Raw genomic sequence first — 26,264 nt, 5'->3', positions numbered from 1 at the left:
AAAAAAAAAAGAAGTTGACTTGGGGTGGGGCAGAGCAGAGAAGAGGGGAAGTGAGGGGGATCAGGTTTGCCTGGAGGAAGCCCCTGTCCAATGGGGAACAGAGGCAAGAGGAGGTAGTGGCTCGAGCCAGCGCTCCAGGCTGATTGAGAACAAGCAATGTCCCTCTGGGGCTCTGCCGGTCCAGATCAGCCCCCCCTAAAAAAAAGGTCTTCTGCCAGGGACAGTTTGCCCTCCAAGCCTCCAGCACAGCCACACCAAGCAGGTAAAGATCCCGCGTCTCTGTCTCTTAATCTCCTTTAGAATCCAAATCCATCCTCCCTACAGTACACCTCCACTTAGCTCAGCAGGGGGTTCCATAAGCCTCCCTGCCCCAATCTAACCAGTTGGAATGGGAGGGGACAAAGCCCCCCAGCTCCCAAGCCCCCTCACCAAAGGCCCCATCAAGGGCTGGGAAACAATGCAAAACAATCCTGGAAACCACGCACCTTCAAACCGAGAAGCAACCCTGTCCATCCACAGCACCTGGGGGTGCTGGGGCTCCCTGCCCCCACGACCCTGTTCCAGACCCCCCAGCCCAGCAACAATAATAAACAGCAAGCTCTTTTTCTTTATGACACCAAATTCCTCCAAGCCGAACAGCTCCTTCCATCACTACCTCAGCCATAGATCACATTAAAAACTCACAGAGGGCAACTTAAACACATCACATTTGTTTCTCTCTATATTATTTCAATAGTAACGGCATTAAAAATGGATTTTACTACAGAAAATAAATATCAACACGTGGGCTGGGAGCCCAGGCAGGGGGAGAGAGCCCACCAGGAGAAGGTCCCTGAGGGCTTGGGCACAGCTTAGGCACTGACCAAGGAGGTGGCTGAGAGGACAGACTACACCTGGGCTGGGGTGGGGTGTGGGGGGAATGCCTGGGGAGGGGGCAATGCCCGCCCACCTGGGCACCTGCCCCAATGCCAGACCAAGAGGGACAAGAGTCACTGGTTTGAACTGGACCCCCAAAGCTCATGCCCTCACTGATCTTTGCAACCTCTGGAGGGTAGGAGCTCTGGGGCAAGAAGTTCACTAGTCTCTAGAGGTTATTCCAACTATTGACACAGCAGAAGAAAAAAATGAATTCAACTTACTATCCAGTTTGATTTTCCATTACTATAAAAATATACATCTGCTCAAAGGAGGGAGATGGCAAGCTGCAGGCACATGCCACCTGGGGGGTCCCCCTGCAGCTCACCACCACAACCCAGCCTGCCCCTCCAGGCGGCAGGGGTGGGGGCTGTGTGTGGGTGGGGGACGGACCAACTGGTAATCTGTCACCTACAGCCCCAGCTCACACAGCTACACACACCGGACCACACGGAACAGGAACAAGCCAACAATAGCAACACCCCAAATGCTCCTGGCAGGACTCTGCCCAGGCCCGGGCGCATGCCCCCGCCCCGCCGGCGGCAGCAGCGGACGAAATGTGGCCACCCTGACCCGGAGGCAAACTTGTCCTCACACCCTGAGCTCTGCCCAGGGAACTGGGGCCAAGTCCCGCCTGACACCAACTGGTCCGGCGGGAAACGCCTGCCCAGCCAGACAGGCACAGGCCCCCCAAGGGTCCCTCCTTGTGCTCAGGGGCCAGGCTGGTGCAGCCTGGCCCTACCTCCCAGGGTGACGCCTGGGCCCAAATTCAGCTGGCCCTGCCAGTCAGGCACTGGAGCAGAACGGAGGGCACCAGGCTCAGCCCCGCCCAGCCCCAGGGCCCCCAAGCTAGGAGGGAGGGGGGACTCCCCACCCCTCCACATCTGGCCCTGGCCCCCAGGGTGTGCGGTAGAGAATTCCCGCCCCCGCTTCTCTCTCTCTCCCTCCTCCCTCTCAGTGCCCGCTGCCCGTCTCAGGGACGGCCCCAGCTCCCGCCTCCGGCCAGCAAGGCCCACATCCTTCCTCCCTCAGCTGGCCCCTTCGCCTGGCAGGAGGCTGGGGGGGTCAGGCTGCTGGGGAACCCCTCCAGCTCCCATCAGTCTTCATCCCCAGCCCCCAAACTCTGGGTTGCTGTCCCTTTTCCTGTAGAACAGGAAACAAGGTTATTTCCTAGACTCAGAGCCAGCCCTCTGCCCCTCTGGCTCTGCCTGGGGACCAGGACCCAGCAGGGGAATGCGCCCTTAGCCAGAAAGCAGAGGGATTCTGCAATTCACCCCCAGCTACCGGCCCAGGGGGCTGACAGCTGTCACTCAGCACCCCACCCCCTGGGGAAGAGGGGGCCGATTCAATCAGAGCCTCAGAGGAAACGCATTGATAGGCGATTATTTATTTATGCAAAAGTGAGCCGACTTTGTTCACCAGGTAACCGGGCACGCGGCCCAACCCCTACGGCCCTGGCCGCCCCCAAATCCCTCCTCCGCCCCACACCCGCTCCGGGTCATTTGGTCCCCGCCTCTCAACTCCCAGAGCACCAGCAGAACCTTGGGATTTGGGGGTTGAAGGGGAGGGGCTCCTCCCTCCGCAGTCTCCCCCTTTCCCAGGGCCGTTCCTAAAATCCAGCCTTGTTCTCCGGTCCCACGGTCCCCCCCTTCACCCACCCCCGCCACACACTCAGCAAGCTGGAGAGCAAATTGCAGTTTTAAATCCAAAGGCGGAAGGAGGGGGAAGGAGGAGGGGGCGCGCGGCAGCGCGGGGCGCGCACCTCGCCCCCGAGCCGGGGGAGCCGCGGGGCGGCCAGGAAACCCGGGAACCCCCCCTCCCCGCGCCCCCTTCTCGTCCACCTCCTCCTCCCCCTTCCCGGCGCTGCCTGCCAGGCTTCGAGCCGAGCCCAGCCGAGCCTCGGGCCCCGGTGGAAACAAAGACCGATCGCACCGCGGGCACCGCAGCCACGGGGTCCGGCGGACCGGACCCGGGCGCGCGGAGGGGGCGCAGAGCACCCCCGGTGCGCTGCACAAAAGAGCCCGGCCGGCCGGTCCCCAGCGGGGGTCTAGGGCTGGGGAGGAGGCGCCACTCACCGGAGTGCTGGGCTGCCGGCTCCGTTGGTCCGAGCCAGGCAAGGGGCTTTGGGGGGCGTCTGTCTTCCGGCCGCGGCAGCGACGCGGGCGCTCGGCAGCTTCGCCGCTCACCCTAAAATCGAGATCATATTTCCCTTTGAGTCCTAACACTATGATAATATCATCTCAGTTATGGTATAAAGCAGGTAACTGATTTGAGAAGGGTACTGAGTTTGAGGACATATTGACTGATTCATTCTACAAATACTTTACTAAGCGACTATGCTAAGGGCCTGGGATCCCATGAAACAAAATGCCAGCAGAAGTGAATCTCTTTAATGAAACAAAGTATGTGGAAGACAAATCATTAAATGCTTACTTACAGTAAAGCATGCAATGTATCCTGAAATAGGATATATAAATGACTATATGTCCAGGGCTTGCCCCAAGAGCAAGTCTTCTCTAAATGGATTCTTTTCTTTTCTCTTTCTTTACCTTGTCTTCCCCACTTATACCTCTACTCTCTGCTTCAGTGAAAGATATTTCTCCTTTCCACTTCTAGCTGAAAAAAAAACAAGTCTCAGGTGTCAATTTACTATGTAACTGTGGGTCCCTCTCTGTATTACAAAACAAGACTCAGGAGACAGTGAGTCCTGATATCATGACCTCCAAAAGGGTCACAAGGGATCTCTGAAAATTTCAATAGTTTTAGTGTCTTTTCTACATCTTTTCCAATGATTCAGGTATGGAGGTTTCTGTATCTTGGGCCTAGAATTCCTTCTACTGAGTGGTGAGTCGATGTGGTTTTAGTGCTTATATCCTATAAGTTCTTTTAATTAGTGTCTTATAGCCTCCCAAAGTGTTTATATATATATATATGACTGGCCACCATTTAAAATGAAAAAAATAATTTACATTGCTACTTATCCTCATTGAGTTGCCCATTTAAGAAGCAGAACTACACTGTCAGAGTATCCACTTTTGTAATACCTTAGCCATAGTATTTTAACATATATAGTAGTTCTCAATATTTACAGTGTATTGGAAGCACCATAGTAGTCAGGGTACTCCAGAGAAACAGAACCAATAGGAGATATATAATAAATATAATGTAATATATGTAATTGCTTTAACATATGTAATTGATATTAAACATATTAAATATTAAATATATTGTATATGAAATATAAGCTGGAAGCTAGGAAATCCAGGGGTGTAGTTTTCAGAACTGACGTAAGCCACAGTCAGAGGGCAGGGGATCAGATCAAACACTCAGGCAGAGAGAGCAAATTCTCCTTTCCTCTGACTTTTTATTCTTTTGGGGCCCTCGAGATTGGATGAGGCCCACCTACACTGGGGAGGGAAATCTGCTTTACTCCATCTACCAATTCAAATGCTAATCTCATCTGGGAACAGACCCACCCAGAAATAATGTTTAGCAAAATATCTGTGTATCTCAGCATATAGTTGAATTGACACTTAAATATTAACCATTACATTCTGCAAACCTTAAAATATACCAGTGCCTCAGTCCAACCCCCAGAAATTCATATTTAATTGGTATAAATTACAGGCTGGGCTTTAAGATTATCAAAATCTCCCCAGGAGATTTTAATGAATCACCAAAAGTTAAGAACCATTAACATCATAGAACATTTCTTTCTTGATGAGAAATCAAAATGCTTCTCACTTTTAGCGTTGATGCCCTGGGAGAGATATTATCTACCTCTGTAAGGTGCCTTCAGAGTATCCCACTGTACCCCATGTAGTCAGTATTTACAAACAGGCCACTGCAAACATGTGCCTCCAAGTCTGGTAAAAGTCAATCCAAATATTTTTCCCCAATATGGTAGTAGATGGGTAGAATTTCTTTTATGATCACCACGTTGTATATGGTAGGCATAATTATTCCCATGTAGAGGGTGAACTGAGATTCAGAGAAAAATAGGGGTGCATATTGCCACAAAGCTAGCAAATGTAAAAAATTAGGAAAAGGTCAAGTTTTCTGATCCGAGTTAAATAAGTAGTAGGTATCATTATTTTATTTATTCCACAGATACTACTGTCAGGGGTGAGTAGAATAAAAGCAAATGAATAAAAATGTAGTCAGCCTATGAACGGGAAGATTAGCTAGCATCCTTCACACAAAAGACCTGATACGTATTCGGCCACTAGAGAGGTTTAGTCAGCTGTATTTACAGTCCCATAAATGGAAAGAACCATCATGACAAAAGGAAATTCTATGAATCCAGGAGAAAACACATCAAATTAAATAAATAATTCACAGGCAGAGTGAAGATTACAGAGTTGGCTCTGATAACAAAGTATCTAAAATAAGTGGTGATGTGTTTCTCCAACCACACAGGCTGCCAGTCCAGGTGCAAAGGAAAATAAATAAAACTATTATAGATCTAGTAAGAGTTAAACAGACAATAAAAACCAACAATGGCGATGAATTTTAAGTTGGTGATTCTTTGAACAATCTTCAAAAGATTTCATTTGCTCTGTTAACGCAATGTCAAGTCCATTTTAGAAATAAAAGAACATTTTTCTGCTTGCTAGAGTTTAGACATAAATCCTCAAACTGTATTAAATCAAGATGCTTCTAGAATCATAGCGCTAAAGATCATCAAGGATTATTAAAGAACTATAGTCACTCCCTCATTTTACAGGTGAGAAAACCAAGGTAGTAAATGACTGTGTGATGGCCTTAAAGTCCACATGATTCCCATCAGTGGCCAAAACAAGATTAGAATGCAGGTCTCCCATTTCCTCTTCACTTAATTATTCATCATTCTTTAGTCATTTTGAGCACAACTAGTGCACTGCTGTTTGAAACCTGACCTTTCCAATGGCAGTCAAAATGCCATACTTTAATAGTGCTTCCATTGTCTTTGACCAGAATATGAAATAACTGGCAATCATGTTCTGAGCTTCTTTCCAGATGAATTATATGTTAAGCTCTATTTCAATATTGATTTGTAATATACTTTAAAGCATGTTGATCTTCCTCTGGTCTCTTCTTACAGTTCTGAGCTACATGAACGCTAGAGTTCCTAAAATTTGTGATTTTCTGAATGGCCATCTCTACTATGTCCACCAACCCAACAACAGTCACTGCTTGTTGCTAGACAGAAAAGAAAAAGTTAATAAATTTACAAGTGAAATCCTGTGTTCGTTTTTTTTAATGAAAAACAGAAACCTATTTGATTTAGAATCTAAACCCTAGAAGCATACACAGGGCTTAAAGAAATGTATGATTCTTCTATGGAATACTGGAGATTCTTGTTTAATCAATGGAAGCACATCGTTAGTTTACTCAGGTCCCTAAAAAGGCGAAGGACCTCACTTAAAAGAAACAAGTGACTATCTTAGTTAATGTAAATAGAAATGCATTTCCAGCTTATTTATGGTTGTTCATTTCTATACCATACAGTGGTCTGTTTCTCAGGACATCAGTATAAAAGGCAAATTGATAGGTGAGAAGGGTAAGTGGTATAATAAAAAAGTTAAAAGCATGGGCTACATGACATGGACAAGTTACTCAGCCTTTCTAATCTTCCATAGGCACATCTATAAAACAGGGAATAAAACATATTACAAAGAGATATGCTTCTCCTCCCACCATGCTTTGGCCTTCACATGTTTGGGAGGCATAGGAGATCCAGTGCCTTTCCCCTCTATCCTATTCTTGGAAGAGGAATTGTTAATGTTATTGGTCAGTAACCAGAACATCCATGGAGCAATGGGTAGAATTATTACATTTGAAAGGGACAAACGTGTCACATGGTTCTGTCCCAGTAGCTCAGCTTATGATTCACAGAATAAGGCATGTTAGCTTAAGCTTGTCCCATGACCTAGTCAGCTGTGATTTGGGGGCAAGAGAGAGAGAGAAGGAAAGCCTCAATTAGAATTCCAAAATGAAGGAACAGCGGCTAGCTCACTAGTAATAAGTAATACTTTGGTCTTTTCTGGTTATCGTTTCTTGTGTATGGATCCCTTGGCAGGAAACTTAACCACCCACTTCAGAGGTCTGTTATGAAGTCCGATATGGTATAAAAAGTGCACAGTGCAGTGCCTCATATGCAATAAGCTGTCAAAGAATATTATCTAGATGACCTTGGATTTGCACTTAAATGTTTGTTATTAAATCAGTTTGCATGGGACTAGTATCCAGAGCCTCAGGATAAAGTAGATTCATGTGAGTTAATAAATGAAAAGCTCTCTGAAATTCTAGATGGCAGGTCATGCTAACTCAGGTAAGTGGAAGCTGGTGGCTGGGCGTTCCCTCAGGACACGTGTTTTGATGGAATGAGGACTCAGGGTGTAGAAACCAGCTTGGCAGTGGATGGTAAACCATTGCCCAGCACATGCTGCCTCCTGTTAAGCAGAAGGCTCTCATGCAAATTGCTTTCCGAATCGTTAGCTGTCAGCAACCCTCATCTCTCCTCCTGCAGCTGTTCTTTCTGATTTTGCCTGCAAACTTTTCATATTGGGCAGGCTCCCAAGCCAAACAAGTTGCCCCTCTGCAGGCTTTGTTCCTGGGGGCGAGAGGTGAACCTCACAGATAAGTCAAAGTAAGGATGCACCATGGACTAATACACACTGAAGGAACAGACTCCTGTAAGCTAAGGTGATGAATGCCTTTGAAAGTAATTTTCATGCGGCTTCCTATGAGAATGTCAGCCAGGCTCCAGAAGTTATATGCTGCAATTTTAAAATTATCTGCCTCTGTAGACTTCTAAAGCTTCTATCAGCTAAGAAGTATCTTTTTTAAAAAAGAAAATATTTTTATACAATTTTCAAGACTACTTTCCATTTATTACAAAATATTGGCTATATTCCCCCTGTTGTATAATACATCCTGGAACCTACTTTACACCCAATAGTTTGTACTTCCCACTTCCCGATTCCAACTCTTAAATTGCCTTTCCCCCCTCCCCCACTGGCAATTACTAGTTTCTTCTCTATATCTGTGAGTCTGCTTCTTTTATGTTATATTCACCAGTTTGTTTTATTTCTTAGATTCCACATATAAGCGATATCATACAGTATTTATCTTTCTCTGTCTGACTTGTTTCTCTTAGAATAATGCCCTCCAAGTTCATCCATGTTGCTGCAAATGGCAAAATTAATTTCATTCTTTTTTATGGCTGAGTAGTACTTATATATATATGTATGCAAATATATAAATTTAAATTTTATATATATATATATATATATATATATATATATATATATACATAAAATCTTCTTTATCCATTGATCTGTTGATGGACACTCAGGTTGTTTCCACGTCTTGGCAATCGTAAATAACGCCTCTATGATGCTGCGAACATTGGGGTGCATGTATCTTTTTGAATTATAGTTTTGTCTGGATATATGCCCAGGAGTGGGATTGCTGGATCATATGGTAATTCTATTTTTAGCTTTTGAGGGACCTCCGTACTGTTTGCCACAGTGGCTGTACCAATTTATTACATTCCCACCAGAGGAATGTGTGGGAAATCTCTGTACCTTGTGCTCAATTTTACTGTGAACCTAAAACTTAATTAATTCCCAGCAGCATTAGCAAATAAGACCATGCATTTTTTAAAAAATCTCTTTTTAAGGCAGAGTAAATATTTGCTGAATAAAATGAGAAACTCTATCTCGATTGGGTGGATTAAATCAGCAGAAACTAAGCTTCACCTGTGATTTTAGCAGCTGAACTGGTTGAGAAATTCAGAGCAGAACAGGCACAAGTCCTCTCTGAACAAGGTAAGGTACAAGAAAAGGAAGGATGGATGTTGTAGGCAAATCATAACACTCTCTCATGGCTAAATATAATATCAGGAATTAAATAACTTGAAATCATATAAAAGTTTCCTTTACTCGTATGCCCCTCCCGCATAAAGTGGAAGGTGAGCACAAATGTAAATCAAGCAGGCAGAGGCTCCCACTAGCTTATATATGAAATCAAAATTTTAAAGTGTTTTCTTCAGAATCCCTTTTGCCTGGGTGCAGAAGAAAAAGTAGCTGATCAGTGCACCCAAAGGTAAAATGAAAAATAGTAAAAGAAAGTTTTTCTACATTTTTGAATTTAAAATCTGAAATACATTTCTTTAACACTCTTCTTACTTATACCCATGTACCTGAAAAACCAAAATTAAAATTAAATTGTATTAGAGCAGAGGAGCAAAAATTTCCAGCCAATCCAAAGGTTAAGTGGTGCCTGATACACTGTTTGAATAAAGTTACGAATCCATATCCAGACTCAGCTAGAAAATTAAAGCGTGCTGTGATCACTCGGTACGAAGAGGGGTCATGGCAATTGATTTTATTTATACACACTTTCATACATAATAATTTATCAAATTTGTCCTATGCCACTTTCCATGCTTATTTAATCCTCATTTAATCTCTACCAAGTGAATACTGTGAAACATGTTTAATCATTATTCCCATTTCCAAGATGTGGGAACTGAGGCAGGAAGTATGGTACATCAAAATTCAGAAATTTTGTCACTCCAAATATATCCAGGTCTAGCTCTTTAACCTATATAATAGTCTTTTTCTCTTTTCCTTGCCGTGTGAACCTTTCATCTTCTCCCACTGTCAAATTCAAGTGTTAACTCTAACCTCTCTTGACCTCCGCTATCCACTGAAGGATGCCTTCTGGCTTCCTAGAAAAGCTTCACCATTCTTAGCAGAGTACTTGAGATCTAGCAGGTGCTTTGTTAAGTGAATGAGTTAATAAACATATAAGAGAACATTAAAATTACCATTTAAGGGATGGAGAAACAGCCTCTGAAAGATTAAGTAATTTCCTTCATGTAAGGGGTCAAGCTGGAATTCAGATTCTGAAGCCCAAGTGATCACCCTCAGAATAATCTAAGTTATCTTCATTGGGATAGAATATGCTCAGTCTATATCCCTCACTAGACGCTAAGGAACAAGAAGGCAGTACTAGGCACCTAATGCACTTCATTTTGGGTAAATTTTTCATTTATGCAAAAATACTTGTGTAAAGATAGACTAAAGCCTTAAGCTTTCCCTGCTGGATTCCCTGCTCAACTGTGAGTACTCCTGTGATGAAAACGCGCCTAACGCACTGAATGACCTTGACCAAGCAGCTTTCCTTTACAGCCTCCATTTTCTTTTCTGTAAAATACTGTTGACAGGACATGTTCCACCTGCCTCATAGAAATGCGTTTATAAAGCACTTTGGAAAGCATGAAGCTTTCTTTTTTTTTTTTTTTTTTTTTTTCGGTACGTGGGCCTCTCACTGCTGTGGCCTCTCCTGTTGCGGAGCACAGGCTCCGGATGCGCAGGCTCAGCAGCCATGGCTCACGGGCCCAGCCGCTCCACGGCATGTGGGATCTTCCCGGACCAGGGCACGACCCTGTGTCCCCTGCATCGGCAGGCGGACTTTCAACCACTGCACAACCAGGGAAGCCCAAGCATGAAGCTTTCTTCAAAAGCAAGCAAGTACTTTAAATGTCATTATTATAGGACTCCTTAAAAGGAGCCTTTTTATGGTGAAAAGAAACCTTAGCTTATCAATTGTGCAACGCAACCACAGAAAATTTAAGGCGGAACATGCATGACACAATAATAATTCCAAATAAATCCTTCTAATAGTTAAGTAAAGAGAAGTCAAAATTCTTCTCTGGACTATTTTGATTTCATACAAAGGGCATCCCTTTAGAAGTTATGGAAGTTCAGATACAGAGCCTCAAACTCTAGATTGCAATGCGACATTTGTTTCTGAACTTCTGCTGCCAGTCTTGCTAACAGTTCACTTGCAATGTAATATATTACTGCATTTCATTTCTAGGCAAGAACATTATTTACTCACAGGAGAAATACTTTCCTGAGGAAAGACTGTCTTTGGAAACTTTCAAGGACATTTGAGAAATGCTTCAGCCCAAGCCACAAAATTATGAGCATGCTTTTGTGCCTCTCTGTTCCCAGGGCACCATTTTTAAAAATTTTTCATTTAAGTTTATTGCAAGCATCCATCTTCCCTTTCCAGAAAAAATAGCAATTAACACAACTTCATTGATTTCCAGTTTTCCTAGGTGTCATTTCATAATGCATATATTGTATGCAGTTCACATCATCATTTTCATCACTTTCAACATTTTCCATGTTGTCTCCCTACCTGAATTGTGACTTTTTGTATGGAAAGTTTTATTTATCACTTGCATCTTACTTTGAATAAATCTGAAATCAACATTCAGTATTATTTATTTTTATTTTCTTCAGTATGTTTCTAACTTAGCAAACTATGGGTAAAAATGCCATGTAACAACAATATGTAATATTTACATAGAGCCCATGTAGTGAACATAGTCCTAAACTCTTACCAAATCCTCACCAGACCCTATAAAGTAGGTACTATTAACCTTGTCATTTGATAGATGAGAAAACTGATGCATAAACTAGTTAAGTAACCTGTCTGAGGTCAGATAGCTAGTGATTACTTTCCCCATCACCGCCATTGTTTAGTTAATGCGTCCTTCCCATCTCAGTTCAAATGGCACTGACACAAAAAAGCCTTTCTTTGACCTCCTGAAAATACTGGGTCTCATTGCTTTTACAGCATCATATGTTTATTATTCATTTCACATATTTGTGTGATTATCTAATTATATTTGAACGTATTTTTCCTAAGGGTAACTCTAGTCCAGCTGTGCTTTCCAAATTATGAAATCCGGGACTACGTGGGCTATGTCTGTTTTGCTTATTACTGTACTTTCAGTATTTGGTGCATGGTAAGTATTCAGGAAATGTGATGGATGGATGAATACAGGACTTTGTAAGAACAAATAAATAAATGACTGGATCAATAAATTTGGTTGATCATAACATAAACAACAGTGCCATGTTAAAAGTTTTCTTGGGTCTATACACAAACTCTTCTCAGACAGGGTTCCTGTTTGCTGTCTACACCACCAGTTGGAAGAGAAAAAAGCCAATCAAGGTCTGACTGTCATTATGTGTACAGGCTGAAGCTGATGCATTAGGCTGAGAGACAGGGTGATTTAGGAATAATTTTACTTCTGGCTGAACTATATATAGAACCAAGTCTTACGTAATAAAAAAAAAACCTACTTTTAATATGTTTGTGTGAAGAATGAAATAGGAGCATCAAGCCCATTAATTGCGATATTTAATTATATTGTCCCATTTCCACATTCATTTCCATGAATTTGGATGCCTTTAGGTCAAGCTAACCCAAGCATTTACACCACCATGATAAATAGTGAAATATCAATGGATACACAGAAAGAAAATTTCCCAAATTTAGCAGAGAACACATTAGCATGAACTTGTAAATTTGACATTCAAGTTCATTGGTGCGCAGAGAACCAAGTGACTTTTGTTAAAGTAGGAAATTTTATGACTATGTGAGGATATGAACATTGAGAAAGTGCTCCCTATTTTAAAACCAGGACATTAGAAATATTTTAATGAATTTATTTTTTGCATATCTGCCATCTAGGTGACAGTAAAACTCAATATTTATACATCAGATTTTTAAAACATTGTGCATATATACTGTATACTGCTACAGAATATAAGTTGCCCCCAAATCTCCAAGATACAATATGGGATCAAACAAACAGAATGACAAGAAAAACCAACTGTAATATTTTGACACCTCTTAATTATTAAATAATTATGTTTAGAGAAACAAAAGTTAAAAAATTGTGCTCTGAAGAGTATTTAAAATATGAATGAACCTTCAAGATGGCAGAGGAGTAAGACGTGGAGATCACCTTCCTCTCCACAGATACATCAGAAATACATCTACATGTGGAACAACTACAGAACACCTACTAAACACTGGCAGAAGACCTCAGACTTCCCAAAAGGCAAAAAACTCCCCACGTACTTGGGTAGGGCAAAAGAAAAAAGAAAAAACAGAGACAAAAGAATAGGGATGGAACCTGCACCTCTGGGAGGGAGCTGTGAAGGAGGAAGTTTCCACACACTAGGAAGCCCCTTCACTGGTAGAGACAGGGAGCAGTGGGTGGGAGGAAGCTTTGGAGACATGGAGGAGAGCACGGCAACAGGGGTGCGAAGGGCAAAGCTGAGAGCATCCCGCACAGATCGGTGCTGACCAGCACTCACCAGCCTCAGAGGCTTCTCTGCTCACCTGCCAGGGCAGGTGGGGGCTGGGAGCTGAGGCTCGGGCTTCAGAGGTGAGATCCCAGGGAGAGGACTGGGGTTGGCTGTGTGAACACAGCCTGAAGGGGGCTAGTGTGCCACAGCTAGCTGGGAGGGGGTCCAGGAAAATGTCTGGATCTGCCTAAGAGGCAAGACACCACTGTTTCGGGGTGCACAAGAAGAGGAGATTAATAAAGCACTGCCGAAACGAGCTCCAGAGATGGGCGCGAGCCGCGGCTATCAGCGCGGACCCCAGAAACAGGCATAAGATGCTAAGGCTGCTGCTGCAGCCACCAAGAATCCTGTGTGAAAGCACAAGCCACTGTCCACACTTCCCCTCCCGGGAGCCTTTGCAGCCCGCCATTGCCAGGGTCCCGAATTCCAGGGACAACTTCCGCGGGAGAACGCACGGCGTGCCTCAGGCTGGTGCAACATCACGCTGGTCTCTGCTGCGGCAGGCTCACCCCGCACTCCGTACCCCACCCTCCGCCCGGCCTGAGTGAGCCAGAGCCCCCGAAGCAGCTGCTCCTTTAACCCTGTACTGTCTGGGTGAAGAAAAGAAGCCCTCAGGTGACCTACACGCAGAGGCGGGGCCAAATCCAAAGCTGAGCCCCAGGAGCTGTGCAAACAAAGAAGAAAAAGGGAAATCTATCCCAGCAGTGGAATACCTGAATAGACAATGAATCATCCCAAAATTGAGGCGGTGGACTTTCTGTGATTTTGTCTGTATAGCTTTGCTTATACCATTTGTCCTATGGTTCTGTCTGTACGTCTTTTGTTTCTTTGCTTTTTAGTATAGTTTATAGGGCTTGTTATCATTGGTGGATTTCTTTTTTGGTTTGGTTGCTCTCTTCTTTCTTTCTTTTTTTAAATTATTTTAATTTTTAAAAAATTTTAATATTTTTTTATTTTAATAACTTTATTTTATTTTTTACTTTCTTTTTTCTCCCTTTTGTTCTGAGCCGTGTGGCTGACAGGGTCTTGGTGCTCTGAAGGGTGTCAGGCCTGTGCCTCTGAGGCAGGAGAGCCAAGTTCAGGACATTGGTCCACAAGAGACGCCCCCCAGCACCACGTAATATCAAAAGGCGAAAGCTCTCCCAGAGATCTCCATCTAAACGCTAACACCCAGCTCCACTCAACGACCAGCAAGCTACAGTGCTGGAAACCCTATGCCAAACAACTAGCAAGAGAGGAACATAACCCCACCCATTAGCACACAGGCTGCCTAAAATCATAATAAGGTCACAGACACCCCAAAACACACCACAGGATGCGGTCCTGCCCACCTGAAAGACAAGATGCAGCCTCATCCACCAGAACACAGGCACCACTCCCATCCACCAGGAAGCCTACACAACCCACTGAACCAACCTTAGCCATTGGGGGCAGACACCAAAAACAGCAGGAACTACGAACCTGCAGCCTGCAAAAAGGAGACCCCAAACACAGTAAGTTAAGCAAAATGAGAAGACAGAGAAATACACAGCAGATGAAGGAACAAGGAAAAAACCCACCAGACCAAACAAATGAGGAGGAAATAGGCAGTCCACCTGAAAAAGAACTCAGAGTAATCATAGTAAAGATGAGCCAAAAGCTTGGAAATAGAATGGAGAAAATACAACAAACGTTTAACAAGGACCTAGAAGAACTAAAGAGCAAACAAACAATGATGAAGAACACAATAAATGAAATTTAAAATTCTCTGTAAGGAATCAATAGCAGAATAACTGAGGCAGAAGAACAGAAAAGTGACCTGGAAGATAAAATAGTAGAAATAACTACTGCAGAGCAGAATAAAGAAGAAAGAATAAAAAGAATTGAGGACAGTCTCAGAGACCTCTGGGACAACATTAAACACACCAACAGTAGAATTATAGGGGTCGCAGAAGAAGAAGAGAAAAAGAAAGTGACTGAGAAAATATTTGAGGAGAATACAGTTGGAAACTTCCCTTATATGGGAAAGGAAATAGGCAATCAAGTCCAGGAAGCGCAGACAGTGCCATACAGGAAATATCCAAGGAGAAACATGCCAAGACACATATTAATCAAACTATCAAAAATTACATACAAAGAAAAAATATTAAAAGCAGCAAGGGAAAACAACAAATAACATACAAGGGAATCCCCATAAGGTTAACAACTGACCTTTCAGCAGAAACTCTGCAAGCCAGAAAGGAGTGGCAAGACATATTCAAAGTGATGAAAGGGAAAAACCTACAACCAAGATAATTCTACCCAGCAAGGATCTCATTCAGATTCGAGGAGAAATTAAAACCTTTACAGACAAGCCAAGGCTAAGAGAATTCAGCACCACAAAACCAGCTTTATTACAAATGCTAAAGGAAATTCTCTAGATAGGAAACACAAGAGAAGGAAAAAACCTCCAATAACAACCCCAAAAGAATTAAGAAAATGGGAATAGGAACATACATATCAATAACTACCTTAAATGTAAATGAATTAAATGCTCCAACCAAAGGACATAGACTGGCTGAATGGACACAAAAACAAGACCCCTATATATGCTGTCTACAAAGGAACCACTTCAGACACATACTAGGGACACATACAGACTGAAAGTGAGGGGATGGAAAAAGATATTCCATGCAAATGGATATCAAAAGAAAGCTGGAATAGCAATTCTCATATCAGACAAAATAGACTTTAAAATAAAGACTATTACAAGAGACAAAGAAGGACACTACATAATGATCAAGGGATCAATCCAAGAAGAAGATATAACAATTGTAAATATTTATGCACCTAAAATAGGAGCACCTCAATACATAAGGCAAATGCTAACAGCCATAGAAGGGGAAATCAACAGTAACACAATCATAGGAGGGGACTTTAAACACCCCACTTTCACCAAAGGACAAAATGAAAATAAATAAGGAAACACAAGCTTTAAATGACACATTAAACAAGATGGACTTAATTGATATTTATAGAACATTCCATCATAAAGAACAGAATACACTTTCTTCTCAAGTGCTCATGGAACATTCTCCAGGATAGATCATATATTGAATTGTCACAAGTCAAGCCCTGGTAAATGTAAGAAAATTAAAATCATACCAAGTACCTATTCTGACCATAATGCTACAAGACTAGATATCAATTACAGGAAAAAAAACTGTAAAAAATACAAAAACATGGAGGTTAAGCAATATGTTACTAAATTACCAAGAGATCACTGAAGAAATCAAAAAATACCTACAAATGAATGACAATGAAAACACGATGACGAAAAACCTACGGGATGCTGCAAAAGCAGTTGTAAGAGGGCAGTTTATAGCAATACAAGCCTACCTCAAGAAGGAAGAAACAACTCAAATAAACAATCTAACCTTACACTTAAAGCAAATAGGGAAAGAAGAACAAAAAACCCCCCAAAGTTAGCAGAAGGAAAGAAATCATAAAAATCAGATCAGAAATAAATGAAAAACAAATGAAGGGGGAAGGCGGAAGATGGCGGAAGAGTAAGACGCGGAGATCACCTTCCTCCCCACAGATACACCAGAAATACATCTACACGTGGAACAACTCCTACAGAACACCTACTGAACGCTGGCAGAAGACCTCAGACCTCCCAAAAGGCAAGAAACCCCCCACGTACCTGGGTAGGGAAAAGAAAAAACAGAGACAAAAGGATAGGGACGGGACCTGCACCAGTGGGAGGGAGCTGTGAAGGAGGAAAGGATTCCACACGCTAGGAGCCCCTTCGCGGGCGGAGACTGCGGGAGGCGGAGGGGGGAGTTTCGAAGCTGCGGAGGACTGCACAGCAACGGGTGCGGAGGGCAAAGCGGGGAGATTCCCGCACAGAGGATCGGTGCCGACCGGCACTCACCAGCCCGAGAGGCTTGTCTGCTCACCCGCCGGGGCGGGCGGGGCTGCGAGCTGAGGCCGGAGCGCAGGGAGAGGACTGGGGTTGGCGGCTTGAACATAGCCTGAAGGGGTTAGTGCACCACAGCTAGCCGGGAGGGAGTCCGGGGAAAAGCCTGCACCTGCTGAAGGGGCAGGAGACTTTTCCTTTCCTCTATGTTTCCTGGGGCGTGAGGAGAGGGGTTTAAGAGCGCTGCTTAAAGGAACTCCAGAGACGGGCGCGAGCCGCGGCTGAAAGCGCGGAATCCAGAGACGGGCGCGAGCCGCGGCTGAAAGCGCGGAATCCAGAGACGGGCGCGAGCCGCGGCTGAAAGCGCTGAATCCAGAGACGGGCGCGAGCCGCGGCTGAAATCGCGGAATCCAGAGACGGGCGCGAGCCGCGGCTGAAGGCGCGGAATCCAGAGACGGGCGCGAGCCGCGGCTGAAAGCGCGGACCCCAGAGGCGGGCGGGAGACGTTAAGGCTGCTGCTGCCGCCACCAAGGGGCCTGTGTGCGAGCACAGGTCACTCTCCACACCCCTCTTCCGCGGAGCCTGTGCAGCCCGCCACTGCCAGGTTCCCGGGATCCAGGGACAACTTCCCCGGGACAGCGCACAGCGCGCCTCAGGCTGGTGCAAAGTCACGCCGGCCTCTGCCACCGCAGGCCCGCCCCGCACTCTGTGCCCCTCCGTCCCCGCCGACCTGAGTGCGCCAGAGCCCCCAGTCAGCGGCTCTTTTAACCCCATCCTGTCTGAGCAAAAAACAGACGCCCTCCAGCGATCTACACGCAGTGGCAGGGCCAAATCCAAAGCTGAGCCCTGGGAGCTGTGAGAACAAAGAAGAGAAAGGGAAATCTCTCCCAGCAGCCTCAGAAGCAGCGGATTAAAGCTCCACAATCAACTTGATATACCCTGCATCTGTGGAATACCTGAATAGACAACCAATCATCCCAAATTAAGGAAGTGGACTTTAGGAGCAAGATCTATGATTTTTTCCCCTTTCCTCGTTTTGTGAATGTGTATGTGTATGCTTCTGTGTGAGATCTTGTCTGTATAGTCTTGCTTCCACCATTTGTCCTAGGGTTCTATCCGTCCATGTTTTTTTTAAATTTTTTTTCTTAATAATTAATTTTAATAACAATATTATACTTTACCTTCGTTCTTTCTTTCTTTCTTTCCGTCCTTCCTTCCCTCCTTTAGACAACGAATCATCCCAAATTGAGGAGGTGGTCTCTGACAGCAAGATTTAGGATTTTTCCCCATTTACCTCTTTTAGTGAGGGTGTATGTGTATGCTTCTGTGTAAGATTTTGTCTGTACAGCTTTGCTTCCAACATTTGTCCTAAGGTTCTTTCCGTCCCTTTTATTCTAAATAAGAATTTTTTAATTCAATAACTTTATTATACTTTATTTTATTTTTACTGTATCTTCTTTCTTTCTGTCTTTTTTCCTTCTTTCCCTCCTTCCTTCCTTCCTCTCTCCCTCCCTCCCTCCTTTCTTTCCTTCTTGCCTTCTTTCCTTCTTTGCTTCTTTCTTTCTTCCTTCCTACCCTCCTTTCCTTCTTTCTTTCCTCATACTTCTACTAATTCCCTCTACTTTTTCTCCCTTTTATCCTGAGCCGTGTGGATGAAAAGCTTTTGGTGCTCCAGCCAGGAGGCAGGGCTCTGCCTCTGAGGTAGGAGAGCCAACTTCAGGACACTGATCAACAAGAGACCTCCCAGCTCCACATAATATCAAACGGCGAAAATCTCCCAGAGACCTCCATCTTAACATCAGCACCCAGCTTCACTCAACGACCAGCAAGCCACAGTGCTGGAAAACCTATGCCAAACAACTAGCAAAACAGGAACACAACCCCACCCATTAGCAGAGAGGCTGCCTAAAATCATAATAAGGCCACAGACACCCCCAAACACACCACCAGACGTGAACCTGCCCACTAGAGAGACAAGATCCAGCCTCATCCACCACAACACAGGCACCAGTCCCCTCCACCAGGAAGCCTACACAACCCACTGAACCAACCTTAGCCACTGGAGACAGACATCAAAAACAGGAGGAACTACGAACCTGCAGCCTGCAAAAAGGAGACCCCAAACACAGTAAGATAAGCAAAATGAGAAGACAGAAAAACACACAGCAGATAAAGGAGCAAGATAAAAATGCACCAGACCGAACAAATGAAGAGGAAATAGGCAGTCTACCTGAAAGAGAATTCAGAATAATGATAGTAAGGTTGATCCAAAATCTTGGAGATAGAATGGACAATAGATTGGACAAAATGCAAGAATCAGTTAACAAGGACCTAGAAGAACTAAAGATGAAACAAGCAACGATGAACAACACAATAAATGAAATTAAAAGTACTCTAGATGGGATCAATAGCAGAATAACTGAGGCAGAAGAACGGATAAGTGACCTGGAAGATAAAATAGTGGAAATAACTACTGCAGAGCAGAATAAAGAAAAAAGAATGAAAAGAACTGAGGACAGTCTCAGAGACCTCTGGGACAACATTAAACGCACCAACATTCGAATTATAGGGGTTCCAGAAGAAGAAGAGAAAAAGAAAGGGACTGAGAAAATATTTGAAGAGATTATAGTTGAAAACTTCCCTAACATGGGAAAGGAAATAGTTAATCAAGTCCAGGAAGCACAGAGAGTCCCATACAAGATAAATCCAAGGAGAAATATGCCAAGACACATATTAATCAAACTGTCAAAAATTAAATACAAAGAAAGCATATTAAAAGCAGCAAGGGAAAAACAACAAATAACATACAAGGGAATCCCCATAAGGTTAACAGCTGATCTCTCAGCAGAAACCCTACAAGCCAGAAAGGAGTGGCAGGACATACTGAAAGTGATGAAGGAGAAAACCTGCAGCCAAGACTACTCTACCCAGCAAGGATCTCATTCAGATTTGATGGAGAAATTAAAACCTTTACAGACAAGCAAAAGCTGAGAGAGTTCAGCACCACCAAACCAGCTTTACAACAAATGCTAAAGGATCTTTTCTAGGCAAGAAACACAAGAGAAGGAAAAGACCTATAATAACGAACCCAAAACAATTTAGAAAATGGGAATAGGAACATACATATCGATAATTACCTTAAATGTAAATGGACTAAATGCTCCCACCAAAAGACACAGATTAGCTGAATGGATACAAAAACAAGACCCTTATATATGCTGTCTACAAGAGACCCACTTCAGACCTAGAGACACATACAGACTGAAAGTAAGGGGATGGAAAAAGATATTCCATGCAAATGGAAGCCAAAAGAAAGCTGGAGTAGCAATTCTCATATCAGACAAAATAGACTTTAAAATAAGGACTATTAAAAGAGACAAAGAAGGACACTACATAATGATCAAGGGATCGATCCAAGAAGAAGATATAACAATTGTAAATATTTATGCACCCAACATAGGAGCACCTCAATACATAAGGCAAATACTAACAGCCATAAAAGGGGAAATCGACAGTAACACATTCATAGTAGGGGACTTAAACACCCCACTTTCACCAATGGACAGATCATCCAAAATGAAAATAAATAAGGAAACACAAGCTTTAAATGATACATTAAACAAGATGGACTTAATTGATATTTATAGGACACTCCATCCAAAAACAACAGAATACACATTTTTCTCAAGTGCTCATGGAACATTCTCCAGAATAGATCATATCTTAGGTCACAAATCAAGCCTTGGTAAATTTAAGAAAATTGAAATTGTATCAAGTATCTTTTCTGACCACAACGCCATGAAACTAGATATCAATTACAGGAAAAGATCTGTAAAAAATACAAACACATGGAGGCTAAACAATACACTACTTAATAATGAAGATATCACTGAAGAAATCAAAGAGGAAATCAAAAAATACCTAGAAACAAATGACAATGGAGACACAACGACCCAAAACCTGTGGGATGCAGCAAAAGCAGTTCTAAGAGGGAAGTTTATAGCAATACAAGCCCACCTTAAGAAGCAGGAAACATCTCGAATAAACAACCTAACCTTGCACCTCAAGCAATTAGAGAAAGAAGAACAAAAACACCCCAAAGTTAGCAGAAGGAAAGAAATCATAAAAATCAGATCAGAAATAAATGAAAAAGAAATGAAGGAAACAATAGCAAAGATCAATAAAACTAAAAGCTGGTTCTTTGAGAAGATAAACAAAATAGATAAACCACTAGCCAGACTCATCAAGAAAAAAAGGGAGAAGACTCAAATCAATAGAATTAGAAATGAAAAAGGAGAGGTAACAACTGACACTGCAGAGATAAAAGAGATCACGAGAGATTACTACAAGCAACTCTATGCCAATAAAATGGACAATCTGGAAGAAATGGACAAATTCTTAGAAATGCACAACCTGCCAAGACTGAATCAGGAAGAAATAGAAAATATGAACAGACCAATCACAAGCACTGAAATTGAAACTGTGATTAAAAACCTTCCAACAAAGAAAAGCCCAGGACCAGATGGCTTCACAGGCGAATTCTATCAAACATTTAGAGAAGAGCTAACACCTATCCTTCTCAAACTCTTCCAAAATATAGCAGAGGGAGGAACACTCCCAAACTCCTTCTACGAGGCCACCATCACCTTGATACCAAAACCAGACAAGGATGTCACAAAGAAAGAAAACTACAGGCCAATATCACTGATGAACATAGATGCAAAAATCCTCAACAAAATACTAGCAAACAGAATCCAACAGCACATTAAAAGGATCATACACCATGATCAAGTGGGGTTTATTCCAGGAATGCAAGGATTCTTCAATATACGCAAATCTATCAATGTGATAAACCATATTAACAAATTGAAAGAGAAAAACCATATGATCATCTCAATAGATGCAGAGAAAGCTTTTGACAAAATTCAACACCCATTTATGATAAAAACCCTGCAGAAAGTAGGCATAGAGGGAACTTTCCTCAACATAAGAAAGGCCATATATGACAAGCCCACAGCAAACATCATCCTCAATGGTGAAAAACTGAAAGCATTTCCACTAAGATCAGGAACAAGACAAGGTTGCCCACTCTCACCACTCTTATTGCAAGGTTGCCCACTCTCACCACTCTTATAACATTGTTTTGGAAGTTTTAGCCACAGCAATCAGAGAAGAAAAGGAAATAAAAGGAATCCAAATCGGAAAAGAAGAAGTAAAGCTGTCACTGTTTGCAGATGACATGATCCTATACATAGAGAACCCTAAAGATGCTACCAGAAAACTACTAGAGCTAATCAATGAATTTGGTAAAGTGGCAGGATACAAAATTAATGCACAGAAATCTCTGGCATTCCTATATACTAATGATGAAAAATCTGAAAGTGAAATCAAGAAAACACTCCCATTTACCATTGCAACAAAAAGAATAAAATATCTAGGAATAAACCTACCTAAGGAGACAAAAGACCTGTATGCAGAAAATTATAAGACACTGATGAAAGAAATTAAAGATGATACAAATAGATGGAGAGATATACCATGTTCTTGGATTGGAAGAATCAACATTGTGAAAATGACTCTACTACCCAAAGCAATCTATAGATTCAATGCAATCCCTATCAAACTACCACTGGCATTTTTCACAGAACTAGAACAAAAAATTTCACAATTTGTATGGAAACACAAAAGACCCCGAATAGCCAAAGCAATCTTGAGAACGAAAGAAGTAACTGGAGGAATCAGGCTCCCTGACTTCAGACTATACTACAAAGCTACAGTTATCAAGACGGTATGGTACTGGCACAAAAACAGAAAGATAGATCAATGGAACAGGATAGAAAGCCCAGAGATAAACCCATGCACATATGGACACCTTATCTTTGATAAAGGTGGCAGTAATGTACAATGGAGAAAGGACAGCCTCTTCAATAAGTGGTGCTGGCAAAACTGGACAGGTACATGTAAAAGTATGAGATTAGATCACTCCCTAACACCATACACAAAAATAAGCTCAAAATGGATTAAAGACCTAAATGTAAGGCCAGAAACTATCAAACTCTTAGAGGAAAACATAGGCAGAACACTCTATGACATAAATCACAGCAAGATCCTTTCTGACCCACCTCCTAGAGTAATGGAAATAAAAACAAAAATAAACAAATGGGACCTAATGAAACTTCAAAGCTTTTGCACAGCAAAGGAAACCATAAACAGGACCAAAAGACAACCCTCAGAATGGGAGAAAATATTTGCAAATGAAGCAACCGACAAAGGATTAATCTCCAAAATTTACAAGCAGCTCATGCAGCTCAATAACAAGAAAACAAACAACCCAATCCAAAAATGGGCAGAAGACCTAAATAGACATTTCTCCAAAGAAGATATACAGACTGCCAACAAACACATGAAAGAATGCTCAACATCATTAATCATTAGAGAAATGCAAATCAAAACTACAATGAGATATCATCTCACACCAGTCAGAATGGCCATCATCAAAAAATCTAGAAACAATAAATGCTGGAGAGGGTGTGGAGAAAAGGGAACACTCTTGCACTGCTGGTGGGAATGTGAATTGGTTCAGCCACTATGGAGAACAGTATGGAGGTTCCTTAAAAAACTACAAATAGAACTACCATATGACCCAGCAATCCCACTACTGGGCATATACCCTGAGAAAACCAAAATTCAAAAAGAGTCATGTACCAAAATGTTCATTGCAGCTCTATTTACAATAGCCTGGAGATGGAAACAACCTAAGTGCCCGTCATCGGATGAATGGATAAAGAAGATGTGGCACATATATACAATGGAATATTACTCAGCCGTAAAAAGAAATGAAATCGAGCTATTTGTAATGAGGTGGATAGACCTAGAGTCTGTCATACAGAGTGAAGTAAGTCAGAAAGAAAAAGACAAATACCGTATGCTAACACATATATATGGAATTTAAGAAAAAAAATGTCATGAAGAACCTAGGGGTAAAGCAGGAATAAAGACGCAGACCTCCTAGAGAACGGACTTGAGGTTATGGGGAGGGGGAAGGGTGAGCTGTGACAGGGCGAGAGAGAGTCATGGGCATATACACACTAACAAACGTAGTAAGGTAGATAGCTAGTGGGAAGCAGCCGCATGGCACAGGGATATTGACTCGGTGCTCTGTGACAGCCTGGAGGGGTGGGATAGGGAGGGTGGGAGGGAGGGAGACGCAACAGGGAAGACATATGGGAACATATGTTTATGTATGACTGATTCACTTTGTTATAAAGCAGAAACTAACACACCATTGTAAAGCAATTATACCCCAATAAAGATGTTAAAAAAAAAAAAACAAATGAAGGAAATGAAAGCAAAAATCAATAAAAATAAAAACTGGTTCTTTGAGAAGATAAACAAAATTGATAAACCATTAGCCAGACTCATTCAGAAAAAAAGGAAGAAGACTCAAATCAATAGAATTAGAAATGAAAAAGGAGAAGTAACAACAGACACTGCAGAAATACAATGGATCATGAGAGATCACTACAAGCAACTCTATGCCAATAAAATGGACAACCTGGAAGAAACACACAAATTCTTAGAAATGCACAACCTTCTGAGACTGAACTAGGAAGAAATAGAAAATATAAAGACACCAATCACAAGCACTGAAATAGAGACCATGAATAAAAATCTTCCAACAAACAAAAGCCCAGGACCAGATGGTTTCACAGGCGAGTTCTAGCAAACATTTAGAGAAGAGCTAACACCTATCCTTCTCAAACTCTTCCAAAATATAGCAGAGGGAGAAACATTCCCAAACTCATTCTACGAGGCCACCATCACCCTGATACCAAAACCAGACAAAGATGTCACAAAGAAAGAAAACTACAGGCCAATATCACTGATGAACATAGATGCAAAAATCCTCAACAAAATACTAGCAAACAGAATCCAGCAGCACATTAAAAGGATCCTACACCATGATCAAGTGGGGTTTATCCCAGGAATGAAAGCATTCCTCAGTATATGCAAATCAATCAATGTGATAAACCATATTAACACACAGAAGGAGAAAAACCATATGATCATCTCAATAGATGCAGGAAAAGCTTTCCACAAAATTCAACACCCATTTACAATATAAATCCTCCAGAAGGTAGGCATAGAGGGAACTTGCCTCAACATAATAAAGGCCATATATGACAAACCCACAGCCAACACCGTTTTCAATGGTGAAAAACTGAAACCATTTCCTCTAAGATGAGGAACAAGACACGGTTGTTCACTCTCATCACTATTATTCAACATAGTTTTGGAAGTTCTAGCCACAGAAATCAGAGAAGAAAAAGAAATAAAAGGAATCCGAATTGGAAAAGAAGAAGTAAAGCTGTCACTGTTTGCAGATGACATGATACTATATATAGAATCCTAAAGATGCTACCAGAACACTACTAGAGCTAATCAATGAATTTGGTTATATAGCAGGATACAAAATAAATGAACAGAAATCTCTTGCATTCCTATACACTAATAATGAAAAATCTGAAACACAAATTAAGGAAACACTCCCATTTACCACTGCAACAAAAAGAATAAAATACCTAGGAATAAACCTACCTAAGGAGACAAAAGACCTTTATGCAGAAAACGGTAAGACACTGAGGAAAGAAATTAAACATGATACAAACAGATGGAGAGATATACCATGTTCTTGGATTGGAAGAATCAACATTGTGAAAATGACAATACTACCCACGGCAATCTACAGATTCAATGCAATACCTATCCAACTACCAACGGCATTTTTCACAGAATTAGAACAAAACATTTCACAATTTGTATGGAAACACAAAAGACCCTGAATACCAAAAGCAATCTTGAGAAAGAAAAACAGAGCTAGAGGAATTACGCTCCCAGGCCTCAGACTATATTACAAAGGTACAGTAACCAAGACAGTATGGTACTGGCACAAAGACAGAAATATACATCAATGGATCAGGATAGAAAGCCCAGAGAGAAACCCATGCACATATGGTCACCTTATTTTTCATAAAGGAGGCAAGAATATACAATGGAGAAAAGACAGCCTCTTCAATAATGGTGCTGGGAAAACTGGACAGCTACATTTAAAAGAATGAAATTAGAACACTCCCTAACACCATACACAAAAATAAACTCAAAATGGATTAAAGGAGAAGGCGGAAGATGGCGGAAGAGTAAGACGCGGAGATCACCTTCCTCCCCACAGATACACCAGAAATACATCTACACTTGGAACAGCTCCTACAGAACACCTACTGAAGGCTGGCAGAAGACCTCAG

The 26,264-nt window shown here is 42.3% G+C and overlaps 1 protein-coding gene across 2 annotated transcripts in view; it reads right to left on the bottom strand.

Annotated features, from left to right (window-relative positions):
• LOC309960021 (uncharacterized protein) overlaps positions 1-26,264 on the bottom strand; it is a 105,673-nt gene that overhangs the window by 18,298 nt on the left and 61,111 nt on the right. For both annotated transcript variants that reach the window (XR_014326112.1, XM_082836573.1), the window contains one exon: positions 2,991-3,102. Coding sequence is in view for 1 of the 2 variants with exons in the window: in XM_082836573.1 (XP_082692699.1) it covers positions 2,991-3,102 (112 nt within the window). In the remaining variant the exon portion in view is untranslated. The remainder of the gene's footprint in view (positions 1-2,990; positions 3,103-26,264) is intronic.

Source organism: Leucopleurus acutus, assembly GCF_964270905.1.
Source record: "Leucopleurus acutus genome assembly, chromosome: 3".
NCBI classification, from domain to species: Eukaryota; Metazoa; Chordata; class Mammalia; order Artiodactyla; family Delphinidae; genus Leucopleurus; species Leucopleurus acutus.
The sequence above is the reverse complement of the archived record's forward strand: the minus strand, read 5'-3'. Positions and strand labels throughout refer to the sequence as shown.